At 37.1% G+C, this 21,056-nt stretch overlaps 1 protein-coding gene across 3 annotated transcripts in view; it reads right to left on the minus strand.

Annotated features, from left to right (window-relative positions):
* SEMA3C (semaphorin 3C) overlaps positions 1-21,056 on the minus strand; it is a 112,175-nt gene that overhangs the window by 31,552 nt on the left and 59,567 nt on the right. For all 3 annotated transcript variants that reach the window (XM_027729994.2, XM_027729993.2, XM_027729992.2), the window contains 6 exons: positions 14,937-15,097; positions 12,725-12,787; positions 11,345-11,464; positions 7,537-7,627; positions 3,657-3,776; positions 1,609-1,751 (listed from right to left, as the gene is read on the minus strand). In XM_027729994.2, the coding sequence (XP_027585795.1) occupies positions 1,609-1,751; positions 3,657-3,776; positions 7,537-7,627; positions 11,345-11,464; positions 12,725-12,787; positions 14,937-15,097 (698 nt within the window). The remainder of the gene's footprint in view (positions 1-1,608; positions 1,752-3,656; positions 3,777-7,536; positions 7,628-11,344; positions 11,465-12,724; positions 12,788-14,936; positions 15,098-21,056) is intronic.

Raw genomic sequence — 21,056 nt, forward strand, 5'->3', positions numbered from 1 at the left:
CTCATAGTACTATAGAGGGATGTTTTTTGTAGTCTTGACAGCAGCATAGCTGCACATGACCTAGTAAGCCATGCTGGCACATGAGGTGGATGCTCTGAAGTCAGAAATGATGGCTAGTGTGGGTCAAGGTAGTTTTGCACTCTTGCAAGTCCTGCTAGCCTGGTCCAGAGCTGGCTTGGTCACAGCTCACTCAAGGATCTTTCCACTTCTCTCTGCTGCAAGGTGGAAACTGTAACTGCCAAACCAGATGGTGCAGCATCAAGGTGATAGATCTGCCTCATCTTGCTGGTGAATGCCTTAAGTAAGAGCAGTGTCGTATAAACTGCACAGCATGATGTCACCCAAGGAAAGGGAAAAACAAAAGCTAGAAGCTATTGAAATGTGATTGATAAAGTACTGTGTATGTTTCACTGGTGCTCCTAGAGTTGGTAATCTGACTTTTCAGGTGACTTAAAAGGAGTCTTTCTGTGGGGTCTTTCTTAGTACCATTTTATTAATATATTTGGCCAGTGTCAAAAGTGTTGATGTATGAATATGGTAGTATACAAGTATACAAATATGACTGGCTCAGATTTATTTTCATTGGCTTTGGGGTTCTGTCACTGACTTCAGTTAAAGTCTAAACAGGATTAGACCTTTCAAAAATCATCTGGGCTTCATTATAACAGTAAAAAAACCAAATACAGCTGTAATTGTGTAAAACGTCTTCTTGCAAAATACCCAAAAAGGCCTTCAGGCATCCTCACAAAAATACCGAGAACTGAGATTATAAAAGAGATCACATGCCTCATAATATTGCCAGAGAAGGAGCTTAGCACAATCCCAAGCATGCCCTCACACCCAGGCATAATAACATCACAAAGCATCAAATTCTAAAGAACACCTATATTAAAGTAAACACACAATTATCTTCCTGAACTTTTCCAAAAGAAGGAATGAATAGGTTAGCAATAATCGCGCATTTATAATTTTTCTCTCATTAAAAAACATCCATTTCACCAGATATTAATAGCTGCTTCAATCATTTTTTATCTACAGTTGATTACAGATACGAAAAAGAAACAGAGACAATGAGGAGTGCTGTGAAAATAAATTGATTTTTGCTCAGGAATAGCCATAACTCCTCAATTTAATTTTCCTGCGCACATTTTTAAAGTTAGGATCACACATGCATCAATGCAAGAACTCAGAGAAAACAGATATTGTAAAAATGAAAACAACATTTGAAAGTTAAATCAACCCGTTTAAAAGCTTGATATTTCCCATGTGCTTTAGAGATTTTGAGTGTGACAATTTTTTGAGACTTCACTGGTTTTTAGCTCAGTTTTTCTAAGAAAATAATGTACCCTATTTGTGCCAAGGACAACAAGTTTGAAAATTCAACACTGGTAAGTATTCTGACTCAGTCAGAGAATACACAAATCCCTGAATCTCTAAATTTCCATATCTTTACAGGTACAGCCTGATATACATAACATGTTCAGACCCTAACTGTGAGTTCAATAACAGCTCTTCTTAATTATGAAGGTGGACACAGAAACAGGAAATTTGTTTCGAATATAAATCAAAGGCTCATCCCAACAACCTGGTAAACAAAATAGTCCTTACTGGGCATATTCTTGCAATCATTGAATGAATTTGCTTTGTGCTGCCGCTGTTGTCTGTGAGTCTCTCTTTGAAGAAGAAGTAGATTTTGGCATCATTGGGGTCAGTGCCATCTGGGATAACATGAGCATCCACAAAAATTGGCTCTGTAATGAAAAAATTTACCAAAAAGATGAAACCAAAAGATGTATAAGAATAAGCAATTAATGACTTCACAGTTACTGACTGCTTCAAGAAGCACTGGGTAATGCATATAGAGGTACTGCTGTGGAAGGCTAAGCTGTATGCTCTAGCTTAATGTCTGTATATAACAAATATCAGCAGGTAAATGGCTCCTTGCTGGCAGCCATATGTTTTTGCATGTTAGTATTTTATTCCACAGCAGATTTTTAGAGGAGTGATCCAGAAGCAGTAGTATTATGTTACTGCAGAGACTCAAAGACTTTGAGGAAGAAGAGGGAAGAATCTGTGTGCTACCTGGGGCCCCTAAGGAAAGTCTCATTGAGACAAAACATAAAATAAGATGCAACAGCTTAGGAAAATAACAGATAAGGTTCATAAATAAGAGAGGAAAACAACTCGTGGAACACAAAAAAGGTAAGAAGGGTACACAAATGCTTGAGCAGCATTTGAGTTCATATCAGAGGCTGTTAAACATAACCCAATGTGGACGCAAAACACTGCAAAGGAGCACTAGTCAGAGAGCAAAATAATTTATAACCTTAAAAGCAAGCATATAATGGACAGTGGAGGAGTCCTCAGAAGACCTTCTCCTTTGCCTGAAGGAAGAAGTGGACCTCTCCCTGCACGAAGGCTTTGTCTTTTCAATGATCATGCAAGATTGCTTGTTTGGTTGAAATGCAGTACAAATTTTGAAACAGTCTGATACAAAGGTTGACTGTCTGACAGAAAACTCCCTTTACACTGCAGCATTTTTCTATTCACATAAGCCTATTCTCAATTAATATAATAAGTGTCATGACTACAGCTCTAAAAGGACATGAAAATAAATTGTACTTTCAAGTACCTGTTCTGAACATAGGTAACAGGCAGATTTTCCAGAAATTAGGCATTTTTAATTGTTCTTTTTCTCTAATTCACTTTAGGATGCACATGTCAGGGTGTGCAGGTAAGTGTAAGAAAGTATAACAGAAGAAAAACTTAGAAAACAGACATAGTTTCCCATCCATAGTGAACTGAATTTATTCTGATTGCAATCCTATGATTTCGCTGTAGTCACAGCCACATAGGAATAACTAAAGAGAGTCACGTTAAAAAATACCAAGAGAAAACCACAGTAACTTTACTTCAACATACCTGAAGGCTTTCTAATATTGTAACTGCTGTGTTAGTCACTCTATAAATTTTGACATCTACCTTTGCTCAGAGGCATAAGCACCATTTTAATTCAGAACAGTTTACCTGGAAGGAGTTTTCTTACCAGTAAAGACAGGGAGAATTTTCACAGTGATGTCAGTGATGCAAAGAGTTAAGTGCTCCCACTCAGAAATGAGTTTTCCTACTGTGTTTAGATAACCAATTCCTTATCACTGAAATAAGTAGCAATAATCCTCACTGACTTGTCTGATAATGAGACTCTCTTCTGCACACATTTTGAATGCAAGTGGTGGTGAGTCTTCTGCATAGATGTGGATCAGCTTGAATTAACTGAAGCTGGTACCTTAGAATCAAATACTCTAATTTAAGGCAATATCTGATGCATTAGAGGTGAAGGCACTTTTCTAGAATTCAGACTGTCTGACCACTTGCCATTTGAAAGGTTTTCACACACTGTCCCTTGAACAGTTTGGTTCAGTCTTAATGCAAAAAAGGTCCTCAGGTGGGGTGGCCTAAGAGGTTTGTACATGCAGTGAGTTCTTTACATCTGTGCATTGCCTACAGTATGTATTTACATACACTTCTTCATGGTTAACTTCATACATTAAATTCAGAGACAAGCTCTTTAAAAGATAAACTCTTTATTTTAAGCAAAGCAAAGCAGAATCTCTGTGACATCCATTAAAAGATCTGGTAAAACAAAGGCATCTTACCACTTAGCCACTTGGAGTTGTGCTGGTCAGTTCTCACTGCATTCCTCCTGGTCAGACTCCGAAAAATGGCCGCATCCGTCCCCATGAAATCAATATACATTCCTGAAAAAAGCTCTTCATCTGAAAAGAATTGAAATGGAGGGGGAAAACCTCAATGCATTGTTATGGCTTTTGGGAGACTCAAAAGTTTATTTTAAATTCATCGGCTCTTTATTTACACAGGAGTCTATACAGATAAATAGTGGGTCATGGGAATGGGGTTTCCTCTGACTTACAATGACACAAACTAGAATCAGATTTTTCTTAAAGACTTTTAGGAAACTGCATCATTAAATGCCACAGCAGAGCTGTATACATGGTGAACCTCTTGATAGGAAGTTTAGTTGCTCAACTTCCACTGCTAAGGATCACTGGAAAATCAGACTAGTGTTATCAAAAAAAGTATCACATCCAATTTTTTAAGGATTCACTTCAAATAACTTTTTTTGCTATGGCAGTAGACAAAGTGACTGGGTTGAATTTATTGCTGTTGTAAACTGGCACAACATTTATTGCAGTCAGTGGATCAGTGCCAATTTATACCAGCAGTATTGTCACAGCTGCCCCAGGCAGCCTTAAGCTGACTTCAGTATTGCAGAGGCCAGACAATCATATTATTGAACTTTACTCAAAGTAATAGGGAGCAACAATTATCCCCTTTTGTGTACTTGATTCCAAGTATAGGGTCATTATGCTTGAACAGAATTAGACACGCAACTCCTACATTAACAGAACTATGAACTTCTGCTCTCTGTGCAGGGCTGAACACACAGTCCATCAGTCAGGATGTGTATCTGCATTTGTTTGAGTCCATGTGTGTGCATAAACATATGTATATATAATTATAATTACATATACTATCATTTTCCACTCCATGAATAACCAAGCAATTTCCACTGACTAATGACAATGAAACCCCAGAGCAGAAAACAGTAGCTAAAATAAACTCTAACTCTGAGGGTGGGAGTGGTGGCTGAAAACATTCCAGTACAGCTGGGTCCTTTGATTGATGTTTTTGTCTGAATTCCTGGACTACCCAGAGAGTGTGGTCAAGCTGGCAAGAGTCACAGGTTCAGAAGTGCTTGAGGCTATTTTCATGCTCTGTGTGTGTGTGTATGTATGTTCACACATCAATATGGAAGATTACTGGCTCATGAGAGAATTACAACTGGAGATTTTGCTTTTCTGCTGCTAACTGGAGCCTGAACTGAACCCCTGTAGGGCATCCAGCAGCCACTCTTCTGCTTTCACCTCTCCCAGTGATGACCAGGTTCATACACAGGGGATTTAAAAAATGCATTCGCTGCATGTTGGTGAAATGTTTACTTCCTCAGCAGGTATTGACAGAATGATGTTGGATCTATACACATTTATAAATGAGTTTGCATATTTGCCTCCTTGTTTCAGTCAAACATGCTTAGTATGAAATGAATTAGCTGAAAGAGAGCAGGTTTATGCTTCCTGCTAAGTGTTATGTACAGTTAAATGTTATATACACACTTTAACAATAGTGCTGTACTATATAATATTAATCCTATTACGTATCAGTGTTATTAGTTATGTCTTAAGCATTCCTAGTGTCTGCTTGCTAATTGTGTATCAGATAAAATCCGTCAGTTCCACTTCCTTCTGGTAAAATCCTTACATTCCACACAGCACTTGGTCTGCACAGCACAAGGAGCTCACACTACTTCACTTTGTTACTGGGGGGAATTACTGAGTTGATGAGGTCTGCTTTTATAAATATCTGAGTCTTGGTGGGGAGAGAGACATACGTCCTGCACATTAGTTATGCCAAGCTGCTTCAAAGCACATTTTTCATTGCTTTGATGCAAATGTGTCTTTGTACAATGGCAAATTGTATAAAGTTCAAATTTGTTTTATATCACCGCTTTCCTCTGAAAGGTGAATCAGCTTTCCTCCTCTATTCTAGGCTGGTGATGCCCAAAATGGTCAAGAAACTGCATCTATATTTAAAAATGGTTCTTTCATTTTGGAAGAACTAGCCTGTCTGGTGGTATTTCCTGTCTTCTGAAACAAGGGGAGGGAATCCCTCCTGCAGATTGCCCGAAGAAGAGTCCAGTACATGGGCTCAGTCCCCTCATTATAACACAAGCTGTGAGTTACAAAATGTTCCCTTTTCTGGCCTGGATACTGAGGCTAAATTCATTAGAGCTTAATGTTTCTGAACTGACTGGACTTTGTAGTAACGGAGAAAATATAAAACCCAATCTGTGGGACTCTTTTTAAAAGGAATATGACCTTTGTGGAATAATTTAAACTTTGTAGATGTCATGAAAGATAAGTCAAACATTAGGGAAGGTCTCTTTAGACCCATACCTGAGAGATCAAGGAAGGTAACAAAAAGTCTATTAAGATGAACAAAGCTGCCATAGATCTATTGTACAAAAAAAGCAGTTTACTCTATAGACAGTAATGCAGAAACAATGTACTTCAACGGTGCTACATAAAATCCAGAAGGAACAAGGAAAGAAAACTTTAATTTTTTAATGACAGTTGATTCACTTCATAATGCTAGAATAGCAATGAGTAGCAGAGGACTCATCAATCACTGACTTTGAACAAACATTTTCTTTCCACAGCCAGTGTCTGTAAACACTGTCCCTAGATCACTGATGAGATAAAGGTGTAAGTACAGCCAAGGTTCAGAGAGACATCTAGGTAGCATTCACCTGTTCTCTAAAGGTGCTTTAGTTCATACATCTGTGAATAAATATATCTGTCCTTTGTACTAAATATATTTCCAATTTAAAAAAAAGGCAATTTACATTTTGAACAGACCGTGTAGGATAAACTATATGAGACTTCACTTAAGATCCATGAGATTCAAACTTTAAAGGAAATATCTGGCACAATATTTAATTGCCATTGATTTCAGTGGAAGCCGAATGGCAGAAACATGGCACATTGTTCCCTTGTAAACCTTGGGTGAAATAAAGTCTGAAAAACCTGTGCAACTGTTGTTCCTCTCACCAAAAATACAGTAAGGAGTAGGCACATGTTGAATAATCAAGGCTTTGGCACTGTATGTCTGTGAACATGATGCAAATGTGAAAGGTCAGGTTACACAGAGTATATATAACACGCTTCCTGGTTGAAAAAAAAATAAAAAGGATCTTTTACAGATGACTTAGGTTGCACAGAGCATATGCCCCCTTTGAGTTTTCTCTTAGGTGTTTAATAAGCACAGCAGAAATCCTTTGTCTGGGCTATATGTCACAGTCAATGAGTACAGTTGCCACCAGTTCACACGAATATTTGAGGAGTGGCAGTTGTATCACTTTCTGGCCTTTCAAATGGAAGAAAATTGCAAAATTGGTTGGATATAAAGCCAATTGAAGAATGAAGAGCCTTGCAATAACTGGTGGGCTCTACAGCAGAGATGACAACAAAAATGAAATTCATAGCATCTGAAATCTTCAGGCTTTCTTTCCCTGGCTACTCTGAGATTTTACAAATAATTAAATGAGACACAAGTTCTGTCTAGGATGAACAAGGTCAGAAACCATTCAAACATAAATGCTAGACAGGGTAATGTAAAGTTGAAACTAATCCTGGGAAAAAATGTGTAAGCTGGAAAAGGGACAACCTTTTGTTTTCTCTCTCTCTCCCTTTCAAAGATGTCTTTCTGCATTTCACTTGTCCACCCATCTCTAGTTTCATATAAGCCTTGAGACAAGAAAGGACCCAACCCTTGTGCTCATCAGCCATTCAGGAGGCTGAATTCTGTGTCCAGTTCCTTTTGGGCACTCTGTCAATCCTCATGACCACACATGACCATATGGGTTTAGACTCAGCAACTTGGAGTATCTTTACTTACTGATCATAACAGACACCGTGTTCACGTTGGGGTTGAAAGAACAGCGTCCTTTTCCTGATTCACACTTGGAGTCGATCTTGAAGATTTGTTCCTGCAAAGTAGATTTACGTGTCACTTCTCATTTCAGAAACCATCAGATGTAAAACCATTTTTATGCCTGGCCGTTTCCAGCATTAACAATGCTCTATTAGCGCTGCACTGTTGGGTACTTTTACTGTACTATCAGCAGTTTAACTGGTCTATTCAGAATTCCATCATCTTGGTAGATAAGATTTTCACTAATACCCAGTTATTTTCAAGACTCTTGTTGCAAATTCAAGACACCGAAACAAAGAATTTTGCCCTCTATCTCAATTAAGCTTTGGAGAGGTTGACTGATCTCTGCAATATCATCTGTGGAGATTGCTTCTGTGTTTTTGAGGTTATTTATCATTTATTTGGTGAATACATGGTTATACTCACACCGGTCTAGGACATTATAATAAAGTTACTAGAACAATAATAACAATAATGCATATTAAATAAAAGTTTTTTATGACAACTGTCATTTGATGATAGTATAAAACATTTGGTCTTTACTGATCTATCAGACACCCAAAAATCCCCTAAATCATACTTATTTTCTTCAATACCATCTCTTTGATAATGTGTAGAGCTCCAATTCCATAGTGATAGATGATTATAGCCTGAAATCTCTTGAATTTTTTTTTTCTGTTTAGAAATCATGGTATGGGGATTTGTTTATATTTTAACATGATTTATGAACAGGGAACACATTTAGCAAAGTAGATAAAACCTGGACTACAGCTTGAAATACAAATAACCTGAGTATATTTAGAATACTTGCCCATTTTGTTGTAACTTCACTTCTTGGTTCCCACCAATACTAGCACAGTGTGCTGAGCAAGAAGTGACTCATGTCCAAGCCCATTCCTTAAAAACTGCAGTCACTAATGACAGAGACACTGATCCATTGCACATCAACTCACATACCACTGTATTCCAAACAGTTTGTTCCTAGGTTCCTCTAACAAACTTCTAATCTTTAATAAAAAGCCAAAAGACACGCTTGCAAGAAAAACCAACCAACTAAACTTAAAAAATTTCAAAATAAAAAGGTAGCTGACAAAAATTCCACAGAAAGGCTTCTGTGATCTAGATGCCAATGTATTAGTTATTTGACAAAGGACAGCAACCCCTTATATTCTCTTTAACAGTTAATGTAAATCACGGGGGAAGGGGGATGCCACACAAATCCCTGAGCAGCCATTTGGCACCAGCAAATTGGAGATTCCATCAAGCTCAAATGCACAGCTGCAGCAGGAAGTTTTCATATCCATTATCCCCTCTCTTTTCGCCCTCTTCTGTTTTGCCTAATTTAATCACAGAGATCTTATCTATTGTTTCAGTAATAAGCTCTCTAAACAATGTTAAAACATAGGTTTAAAGTTTATAACATGATCTTGGGTGGCTTTTTGTTGTTGTTTCACTTCTAGATTAATATGCAGCTTGATTTTAATCCATATTTACTATATTATACCACTATTTACCAATTCAAAATGCCCATTACTGCTCTATTAAACTAGCTCCAGGCTTACACTTGATTTTCATATATATTAAACTACCTTTTAGTCTGTAATTATGTCACATAGGATTACATTTCCTTCTGTTTGCATTTACTTTGACATTAGAATATATTTGGGTGACTAAGGGAGTAATTACCAAAGAGCAACGTATGAAGTGTGCCAAGGAAGAAAATTAATTGTTGTATAACCTCTGTTTCAGGGAAAAGGTAAAAATTCTGCCCCATCAATGAATCTTCCTTTTTTGTGAGCTTATGTAGAATCCCGGAGCAAAACAAAAGAGCAAAACAGTCCCAGTTCTTATAATTGTTGGATACGACTCTGTCAGGCTTTGTAGCTTCTAGAGAAAAACAGATGTGCTTTGTAAAATATTCATTTTGCACGTGCAAAAACAGCCTTCTTTGCATGGAAAACTGCACTAAATTAAAGGTGAAATGATAAAAGCAGAGAAAAAAATGAGTTCTCACTAGTCCCATCAGAACTACACAGTTCTTCATTCTGCTCTATTAATTAGTCATGCACAGATATATGCAATGAAATTCTTGGTTCTAAACTGTTATGCTATTGTTGGCCTGTACAATAATGGCTTTGAGCATGCAATGCCTACAGTCAAGTGTCTCACAGACTCCAGACATCTCAAACAGCAGTTTATTTAATCAATTGATATAGGCATGTAGCTATACAGACAGGCTAAGTGAAGCCAGTTCTTTTCCAAGTCACGTATCTTTACTTTTCATTTAAACAATTTAACATATTGCATCATCTGGAGATGTCGTTTCCTGCATTCCTCTCTGTTCCAATTTCATTTAAAAAAACTCTGAAATAATGTGATTCAAAGTTCTCTGGGCTGCAGATTATGATAATAAAGGAATATTACATTAATTAGAGACAAATGATATCACTTCTTACATTTTAAATAATTTCTCAGGAAATAAGATGATGCTGAGGAAAGGTGACCCCTGTTTCAAAATACATCAAAACAAGTTAATGCCAAATTCATTAACCTAAGGGATGGATTTACTTAGTCAGTTCTGTTTGCTTGCACTTTTAAATCCAGGCCTACAAATCTCTACTTTTGGATAATGTTTTGGGACTGAAGGCACAGTGATTCAGTCTGCATACTCTGCTAAGGAAGCTGGAGCCAGGTAGGGATCTAACAAAAGTCACTGAGATCATCCTGTGCAAACCAATCTGGAGAGACATTGACTTATCACCTCCCTGGCAACCTATGCAGTATCTTGGGTCTTGGCCAGAATTCCCATCCCACTCCCAATTAAATCAGTGATGAATTTCCCAGTGTCTTCCCAAGAAGCCAGCCCAGCTTTTAAAGCTGCCCTCACATGGCAACGCTCCAGGTAGGACGCTCTGATCTTCCTTCCCAACACATCTGCTTCCACATTGTTCAGGAAAATATACTGCACACCCCTGTGCCTCCAGACATGAATCTGACCTGAAAGCTCCTGAGGTGCTGCCTCTTGATAAGTGCCTTTCTTTTTCCTTCTGGTTGCTTAATTTATTACCTATTACATTTGTACATAAACAAACATTCACATTCAAATCAGGAAAACTGAACCATATACTGAAATATCTGGTACTTTATATATTGAAAATGAACAGTGAAACTGAATACAGAAAAACTGGAGACTCCTCTAGAAAAAGTAAGATCTCACAGTGAAGTAAAACTTTCCAGCTTCACCTGGGCAGAATCTAGGGCAAAATTTGTGCAGTAGATAAAGTTCCTGTACTGGGATTGCATCTAGTGGGTGTTAAGCTGAAGTCCAGTAAACTTTTGCATCCCTGAATAGTTATCCAAACTAAGGGCTTCTCCCAGGAACCAGTAACACATGGAAGCTATAAAAAGTGGACTGTATATTTTACTGGCTAGTTCCTTTCAAGTATTTCTTGGGCATTTCCCCACCAAATGGTAGGAATGAATTCACCAGAAAATGTCAAATAAAAAGTAGTATCAAATGTCGCCCAGCATTTGGTATGACTGTGGAATTTCGGACAACCATCATATTTCGGGCATGGCTTTTGATCATGGCTTTGCTTCTAGCTGGTAACACCTCAGTAAATTATGGACCTTTGCTCTTTTGCTATTTAACACGGGTGAATGACCCTATTCGGATCACTGATTCTTTTTGCGTTTTCAATATTTTGACTTTTCACATCACACCAGTAGGATGCACCACAGAAGGGAGCGGATAAAACGAAAAGAGACTCACCTCAGACCTGCGTCCCCTGTTGACATACACGCACACGGGGCTGAAGGCGCCGCTGCCGCAGACGTACAGGTGTGTGCGGTTGTACGACTGTATCACACGCACAAAGTTTCCACAGCCATGCTGCAGGAAGTACAGAGAGCAATAATTTCACACTGGTAAATGTTACTAGACGTTGGGAACTCCAGGGAAGAGACGTGATTTATAATTTTCATAGTGTCATGAAAACAGCTACTGAGTTTGTTAGTCTCTGGATTTGAACAGCTGCAGATTCTCTTTCTCTTCATGCCATTTTGCCTAGTCTGGGAACTGGGCACTGATAAGGCACCACAGAGGAGTTATAGAGGAGTGTGTCTAACTTTCCCACTTCAACACAGCAAACCAATTTTCATTTTCTTTTTCCCCCTAATCTGTTCATCATACATGGAGATTACTGAAAAGCAAAGCAAGCCCAAATCTCAGATCCCGTTATTTGTATAAATATTTTCTTTCCAGAACTTTAAAAGGAAGTTTGCAGTGAATTGTTGCTTCGTATTAAAGACCTACAGTAACATCTTCAAATCAGCATGAACACTAGAACAGAACGCTAAAGACCACATAGTTTCACACCATCAGATTTATAGTTTTCTCCTTCCAGTATACCTCTTTCTTCTCTTCCTCTTTTATTTTTAACTGTGATCAACTGTTAACATATTATAGGTTGAAAACAGATTTTTTTTTTCTGGATATTTTTTTCTTACTGAGATCCTGGAACGACTTTCATATTCAATCATCCAAAGCTCACCAAAGACAGTGAGAATTGTGTGAGTTCTATGAGCACAAGATTGGAAACTGTGTCATCAGTCAGCTTCATGAAAATCAGTAGAGTTAATCCTTGTTTAGTAGACTGCACTGGTTTATTTACATTTAGAGGTATTCACATTTTTGGTACAGCAGGAGCCGATACCACACTACAGCGTCTGAAAGCTGGCGCTCAACCGAGGTCTTCAGACTGCAGACGGTGGGTACCACCCGCCCTCAAAGTCTGTTCCTGGGGCAAGCAGCCAGCCAGAGCACTTCCCCACTCCAAAGAGCAGCTCATCAGGCTGTTGAGCATCACCCAGGACATATCTGGAAAAGTACTATTACCTGGTTTGATTAGTGACAACAAAAAAACCCGAGAAAGTGGACACTGCATATCTTTTCCCATCTGTCAAAGTCTGAAGGTGCATTCTGTTTACATTGCCTGCTTCTCCAGAATTTCACTTTATAGATAGGCCTGCAAAGCATTTCGAAAGCAAAACAAACACTTCTTTCATTTTGCTTTGGCTGCACTCAAGGTGCTCTTACTTTATTGCCAAGTACGTAATTTGTGTATATGTGTGCATGTGGATTATAACTTACTGTAGGATCTTTGCCAGCCATTTTGCACTCTTCAACCTTGTTTGCTGATGCTGGCCAGGAAATCTGTAAGGAAAGAAGTATCATTCAAGTAGCATATTTTTCACATAATTTAAACAAAACATTTCAATGCCTAACTTACACTAATACTTTAATATTTGGATATCTTACACTTTCAATATAAAGAAAAAAAGAATTTTCATTGATACATGAAAATATTTTTGTCTTAGCATGCAGTAAACAAAATAAAGGTCCAGGTCTTTGGCTCTAAGTTTATTACATATTTTCAAGGCAAGTTAATCAAATTATTTAGATTTTCTCTTCTAAATAAGAGGGATTTTTCACCTTTATTGCCTAAATTACTATCTTTACTTTTTTACTTTTATTGAACTTTCAGAAATTACGCACATTAGAAACCAGAAGGCTAAAACTGTGCAACAAGGATTTTTGTAACAATTTTTTTATTTTAACATCAAAAGTTTGGATAGATTATGATATAACCTGCCTGAAATCTCAGGATTTCAAACTGATTTTATTCACACAGTTTTCCAACAGACATCTCAACGTCTGAATGTTTATCTGTTTTATAATCAAACTCTAAACATTTTGAGTTTCTTCCATTATTTATTTTGATTTTGAAATAGAAAAGACATCCATTAGAAATTTATCCCTAAAAATCTAGTAAGTGACAGAGCCTGATAACATTTAGCCTTGAGGTAACATAAACAACAGCATTAAAAGATCTCTGTTTATGTACCTATATACATACATATGTAGAATTGTGGATTTGAATGCATATATGTACAGGATTTCTATAGAGGTATAAGATCAGCAAAGTGAATCTGCCATAAAAATAAATAAACAACCAGAAGACTGTGTGGAATTACAGAGATTCATTCTGAGCCTAATACGGGGTGAACACATTCACTGACAGAAAACTTTTTGTGTTTTTCCTTTCTGTTGACTTTTTTTATTTTTGTTTCTCCAGGCTGTTGAAACGCCTCACAGCTTTATACTGCAGAAAATATTTCATGCAACAGAGGCCTTCCTATCAGAATTAAACTGGACCTGCCACAGGCAGGAGAGTGTGTCATGTGGGGGCACAGCTCGTCCCAAACAGGGGTGGCTGGATCACTGCGGAGATGGGACTTAGGAAAAAAGGTCACAGAAGCTATTTCAGATCAGAGAAGGCAGCCTCACTTCAGAAGGAGATTTTGGTACCATTAGAAGGAGGGAAGGATGCATTCACACCATTGAAGGAGAGGCATTTAATTTAAATGTGTAAGTTAGAGTGAGCCTCCCCGGGCTCCCTGCACAATCAATTCAGGTAGACAGGCACATCCAGAGGGTGATTCAGAGCAAAGCCTAATTTAACTGTGCTCCATCTCTCTCTGGCAGGGACCCTCTCTCTCCCCTGACACATTAAAAGCCTTGTCTCTCAAGGAAAGCATTTATCTTCCCTGCTGCAAGCTGGGTATTGCTGCTCCTCAATCCTTCTGAGGTACAGTAATAAAGCCCATAGATTAAAGGATTGGATGGATTTGGTGGAACAAGGCCTTTATGGTACTTTTTAAGGCAGTGTAGTAGCTCTGGTAGTCTAAAGATAGGCAAGACTAAGTCTGTAGAGAGGTAACAGCTTAACAGTCAAGCTTCTGGGCACACAAGTACTTCTGCAGGTCACCTATTTTGAAAGCAGAAAAAAACCCAAATGAGATGTCTCAGCTACCCAACTGAAGGGCAAGGGCTGACAACAGACATAACAAGAGACTGGAAAATAGTTCAGTGAATTAGGCTCCAGAGTACAAAACAAAAATAAATGTAGTTGAAGATTAAAAGCAACTCTGTCCTTGTCTTTTTCCCTATGGCCTGAGAACGACAGTGTGTATCTTATTCTTACTTACAGGCTCCTTTTAACAGTGCATCTCTGAACTATCTTATCTTATCCTGGAGAGGAGTGGAAAGCATCAAACCATACAAATTTTCCTTATGAGGCCTGGCCAAGCTGAATGTTGCTTCAAAAGCAGTAAACAGGTCAGTTTTAAACAGTGTTCAAGGAACAGCTTCATCTGTGTTACACGTGAAACCAGGACTAACAGTTCAATAAGGTGTGGGCCTGGACTTTCATGCAAAATAATGAAATACATATTTTTTTGTCTTAAAAACAAAGGCATGTAATACAGCAAACTCAGATTCTCAAAACAAAACTCGAACTTACACTGAGAGGGTCCTGGCTTATATTGTTAATATTCAAAGACAGAATATGATCTTTACTGCCCACGTAGATTCGATCCTGATCTTCATCCATTAATAATATCCGGTAATCCAGGGGACTGTGGGATATTCTGTGATATTCAGAGGTTTTAGTTTCTTGCAGCTCTGAAATAGTAAAGACAGTTACTTAACAAAGAGATTCAGTCACCTTTCTTGCTTCTCAACTGCATTTCTTTCTAAATAAACACATCTTTGGACATAAATGGGGGCAGTAAGAGAAGAAAAACCCTCATTAGATACTACCTAGTAAAATAATGGTTGAGTTAAAACAAATTTTCTTTTCCCAATTTGAATATAATTCTTTTGTACATTAAGTAGATAGACATAGCTCATAAAAATCAGGCAATGCTATTATTCATTCATCTAATTAATTCTTATTTTAATGGATATAATTATTTACAGCTGTGGCTTTTAAGGAAGATAACTTATTAAATTAGTCAATGTGTTCAATACATTTTGAAGTTTATGACTGCAGAAAATCCACAAGATCAACGAAAACTACGCAAGAACAGTTTACTTTCTTTTCCTTACAGGAGGCTTCATTAAGAATAGGTTTGTATCATTTTCAAGGTCAAAGTTTATTTGGTTCATCATCATGCATGGCTTACTTAAAAATAAAACAAAACTATTCAGTCAAGCCTAAATGTGTCCATTTATTCAGTTGTTTGTTTATAGGCTTTGGACCAAACTACCAGAACTATAGACTAGCTCTACTTTTCAACATAAAACTTTCTTCAATAAAGTGAAGTGAAAACATCCTTTGATCTCAGCAGTGCAGGATCAGGCCTGTTACAGGAATAGCATAAGCATCTGCAATATAAGTATTACTTGCTGCCCTCAAGAAAGCTCAGCTTTCCTGTCTTTTCTTGGCCAATATATTTTGGCCCCACTCAGATTGTTTTACTTTTCGGTAATAACAGAAGGGATATTTCTCAAGAGCTGAGAATGGAAAAATAAAACCTTAATAATCAATTTGTCTTTATTAAAATATTTAACATATAATTATGTTTTCTTACTTCATGAACATTAGCATTGAATTGTGTTCCCCGTGACACTAAAAGGGTGGCAAATACACAGTACATATGAAAACAAAGTTCTGGTATAATGTTTATTCATAAACCTAAGAACTGAGTCCACAGTTCTTAGCTGCAAATTTTGTCTGGGACAATATGACTTGTCACTGTTCCTAAAGCTTAGGATTTTTAAAAGCAACATTTTTGCTCATTTGTTACCTACAGAAAACAGTAGATGTCTTATACAAATTTAGTCATCTAAAACTATTGTTATTTTGGAAAACAAAACTCTCAAAACAAATATTTCTGGATATGTGCTCTGTTTAAAAAAACAAAAAAGTGTGCTAAAAATGTGTTCCTAAGTATGCAGCTTCTGTAAAATCATATTTAGCTGAAAGTATAATTTTTTCTTTGAAAATTATTTGGAGAGCAATTTTTAAAAGGCAAAGCCTGAAGTCCTGGGATTCTATAAGATATCTAAAGATTGAAAGAATATTTATCAGAATATAATTTGCATTGATAAATATGATACATAGCTCCATTTAATTTTTATCATGATTGCTAAATAGTTTCATAGAAAATGAAAACTATCCTCAGTTACTGAAAGATGTGCAACAGCTTTCAGGAGCTGAATTGCCTACATGCATTTATTTATGGTAATATTAAAAAAATACAAATAATATTTCTATTTCATATGTCCCTCAACAAAAGATAAACATACAATCAAGATTTACAATCTGTGCCTAAAAGCTTAAACTGAAACACTACTTGTTAAATATACATGAAAATTGTCCACAGTACTTTCAGAAGTCTTTCTTCAGTGCTTGAAAAATCAATTGTTTTATTTAATTTAAAAATATCCTCCTTGTAAGCTTTTAGCTAGGATCTTCAAAGGCACCTGGGACACTCACCAGGATAGTGCCATTAACACACAGCACCTTTGCCTGTTCTGAAATTCTCAGACTGACCTTTTACAACCAGCCTGAGAAGTCAGTGTTCATCCCTTTTCCTGGTGGCATTATTAACCTTACCACAACATTTGGCAGCTGTAAGGTGAAACTGAAGCTTCTCATATCTGCACACTTGATATTCTAGGAAAGCACAGATAAACTGGGAGAGTTTCCTGCCCAGCATAGGGTAGATGTGAGCACAATGACTGCACAAAATAATGTCCCTCCTTATCGCTTCAGTGACTGACAGGGGTGGACAGTGAAAACACTGTGACTGACATAAAAGATAATCATAATCATGACAATTGTTTTTAAGCAAGAGACAAAAACAGTGACAGATACTTGATTTCCATGACTTTCACTTATTAAAATCCATTATTTTCTTTAAATTGTAACCTCTTTGCAATGGTATTATTCTTTTTAAGGTTCCAGAAGGGTAATCTGTCTCCATCAAGCTGCTGATAAGCAGAACACCTTATTACACATTACTAGACTATGGAAACTCAATGCCATTCATAAGAGGAAGGAAAGCCATGAAAAAAAAACTTTCATACAGATTTATTAGTTTTATTTCTTTTAGTGCTGAAGCTTACAGTTTATTAGACTCTTCGGGCTACTCAAGCAAGTGGTGAGGGAATTTATAACTAATCAAATTTTCTTTTCATGTAACAAAATTTGCCACACAATCACCCAAGAAAATTTGATTTTGTAAAGATTTACTATCTGCGTGTTATTACTTGAAAAAAGCGGTGGGTGGAAAGGTGCTGTATAGTCTTCCACATTCCATTCATCTCCAAGTTTTTGCTAAAAATCAAGTAAACGTTTACTGACATTCAGAGCAAATTCTGTTCCATACTTTAGAATTAAGCCAAATGCTGAAAGCAGTAAACCCTATATGGAGAATGATGATGTAGACACCTCTCCGAATATTAACAATTTTGTTTGACAATAAAACAATATGCGAGTAACTTCCATCCTTAATGACAGAAGAATAATCTTTGCTCGTAATTTTTTTCATCAGTCACTGAATTTAGTTTTGCCTTTCCTCAGGGATAAAACCAAAACCAACTTGATCCCTAGAGTAAGAAATCTGATCTTGGAGGAGAGGTTATTTTAATGAAAAGATAAAAGCCTCAGTGAATTCTCTTTACAGAACCATGTGCATTATTGAACTGCACATTTTGGAGATCCTACTGACTGGGAATTTTCTCTGTACACAGTGGACAGCTTACTGAAAATTAGACAGTTTAACACCTACTTTAATTATCCTACTAATTCACCACAAAAAAAGCTAATGTAAGTATTATTTTTAAAAAGTTATGTTCTCCCAGAAGAAATAACAAAATATTTCTGCAATACCTATTATTGACATCACAAAAGCCTTTGTAACACAAAACTCAATATGTTGGCCAGAACAAAACAAATTACACTTATTAGAGACTGGGAATCCAGGAAGGTGTAGTTATATCATACAGCCTATTATACCCAAATTGTCCAGTCTGCATAAGGACATTTGAGCTAGATCCACTCATCAGGTAGTCCTCCAAATGTCTAATTTAATGACTCAACATCAATCTTTCATCACTCTTTAATTCAAATTCACTGGTATCACAATGTTGAAACCAGCATGACTCTTCTAGCCCAAGGAATATAATAATACCTAAGATGTAAGATAAAACCCTAATATAAGTGACTTCCCTGGTAGACATCTTATACTAATAAGAGTGTTTGATGCACACATTACTGAAATTTATGCATTTTTTAGCAGAAGCTTCCCAAAATATGATTATTTCCTATTTGCAGATTCACATAACCACTTATTACTGAAAGGTTCAACATAACCAAGAATTATCTTTACCTTGCAGGGTTTCATAAGCTACAGCCTTGGTATGCAACCATCCCCAGCCCACGTTCAAAGCAATGAGTTTATCCACTGATAAACTGTGGATAAACTGTGACACGTGAGAGGCTGCACGCAGTCATGCCTGCACTATGCCATCTCTGTATTTCCAGCCTAGCAAGGCTACTTTGAGAAAATCTAGGATCCTCTGTGCTAAAGTACAAGGAATAATATGCTTTCCTCCTCTGTCCTGATGGCATAAGGATTCAGTCTCAGAAGGCTGTTTATAGGGAAGTTCAGAGAAGAAGCAGAGATTTGATGCATGTGCCTCAAAACCAAGCAGGGAGTAAAGCACAGCAATCCCTTCACACACAGCACCACAGTGAAGGGCATTAACACAGCTTTCTAGGAAGATGGGCTACTTCTTCCCAGGGAACCTCTGCTGCCCAAACTGGCATGGATTTTATGGAGCCTTAGTGATTTGGAAGTCAGCAATACAACAAATCATCTTTTATTTTACGTTCTTGTGGGGCCTGGGGGGCACAAATGACACACCTTATGTACATCCAGTAGTAGGCTCAACAACATTAGCATCCAGTTATGGAGGCTGTAAGACTCTCTCAAGCCTCATTAAGCCTTGAGTTTGTGCCAACAAATATGCCAGCCAAATGTGAAACTGCAATGTAAAATCTCACCTTCTAGGAACTGGAATGAAAACCCAATTTTATTTTTCTTTCTTTTTCTTTTTTTGTCTCCTAGAAATAAATACTTAGGTAGAACAATGTTTTTGCTTATAGCATCAGATGGAAATGGCCCCCTTTTACTCACAGGTCACGTTTAAACAGGCAAAAAAGTAATTTGGCCATATAAACTTAGACAGTGTACATAACATTACTAGTGTTGAATGAAAAGTGTGAGTGGAATCTGAGGTATCTGCAAAGTTATGAAAAATAATTAAAAAAAAACTTCAGCCAAAAGAAAAGGTCTGGGTTTTTTTCAGTTTAAATATTTTCTTTTCTACTTTGTACTGATTAACTTCCCTGTTTTGTAACTTATTAGTAGAAACGACTGGAAAAGATTGAGTTAAAAGGCATCAGATTTCATAAGAACCTGATTTTAATTATTGTTTTCTTGCCCTTACTTCTAATTTTTCAGTAAAAAGACAATGAAGAAATAAATGTATTATTTTTTTTAGTTTACATAGTGTTTGTGGAATTAGTGTGTTTATAATATTGCTTTCCGTGTCTGAGGATACAATAGGCATATTTTTGAATTTTATGTATGTAAAGAGAACAAGTAAAGTCTGAGTATTTCTTTTCAAAACTTCAGAATGAGTCACTTTTGCACTGTCAATATTTCTTTTCTATGAAGAAATATATATTGATTCCTTCTACTTAAGGGGGTGAGCCAAGAGAGCTGCTAAAGCATTTTGTCACTGCTCATGCAGTGTTCAAACTAAAACCCACCCCTCAGCCACTCTCAAGTGAAGCCGATTATAAATGGGTACACAGTCATTTGGGCCAAAGAGCCATAAGCAGCCAGATGTGCTACTAGTCAGTCCCTTGTGTGCCTTAACCACACAGGACCCAAAAAAGCTCACATGGACCTTTGACCTTTTCTTTATCTCTTTATCTCTTCTTCATGCATGAGGGTCTCTGCTCTTTTCTTCAATGCTGTTACAATGAAATCTGGCTTTTTGCATAGGAGGGTAATAGGTTTATAAGGAGTGGAAATCACAGATGTGCACACTTGCTTGCTTCTGAATCTGACTGAAAGGGGTTTAATTGCATTTTTATTAAAAAAAAAAAAGAGCAAGTGAGAGGGAAGAAAATAGATTTACAAGTGCTCATAAAATCACAAGCTAACTAATTAACAAGATCTTTTGGAGGATAGAGAGGAAGAGAGTTCAGACAGTACAGGCTGAAACAGGAAGGCTTTTTGCCCAGAGCTAAAATGTATAATCTGCTAGAAGGAAACTTAATTGCTGTATTTGGAATGAGAGTAAATAACAAGGAAATGTCAATGATATCTAAATATGATCTGTTTTAAATATACACCTTGAACACTTGTGGGTGTATTTGCTTAATGAGTTGAAAGTGGAATTTAAACATTACTGGACTGAGATAGTGCAGTCTGTTATAAAGAGAAATCAGAGCACCAAGGTGAAGTCCTTGGAGAATCAGGCCCAGAGGTGACTTTAGCATGTCTGAAGAACAATCTGTGACCTTGAGCAGCTCAACATAAATGTTAGGACCAGTAAA

This window comes from Pipra filicauda, unplaced genomic scaffold, assembly GCF_003945595.2.
Source record: "Pipra filicauda isolate LSUMZ 115617 unplaced genomic scaffold, ASM394559v2 scaffold101_size5749837_pilon, whole genome shotgun sequence".
NCBI classification, from domain to species: Eukaryota; Metazoa; Chordata; class Aves; order Passeriformes; family Pipridae; genus Pipra; species Pipra filicauda.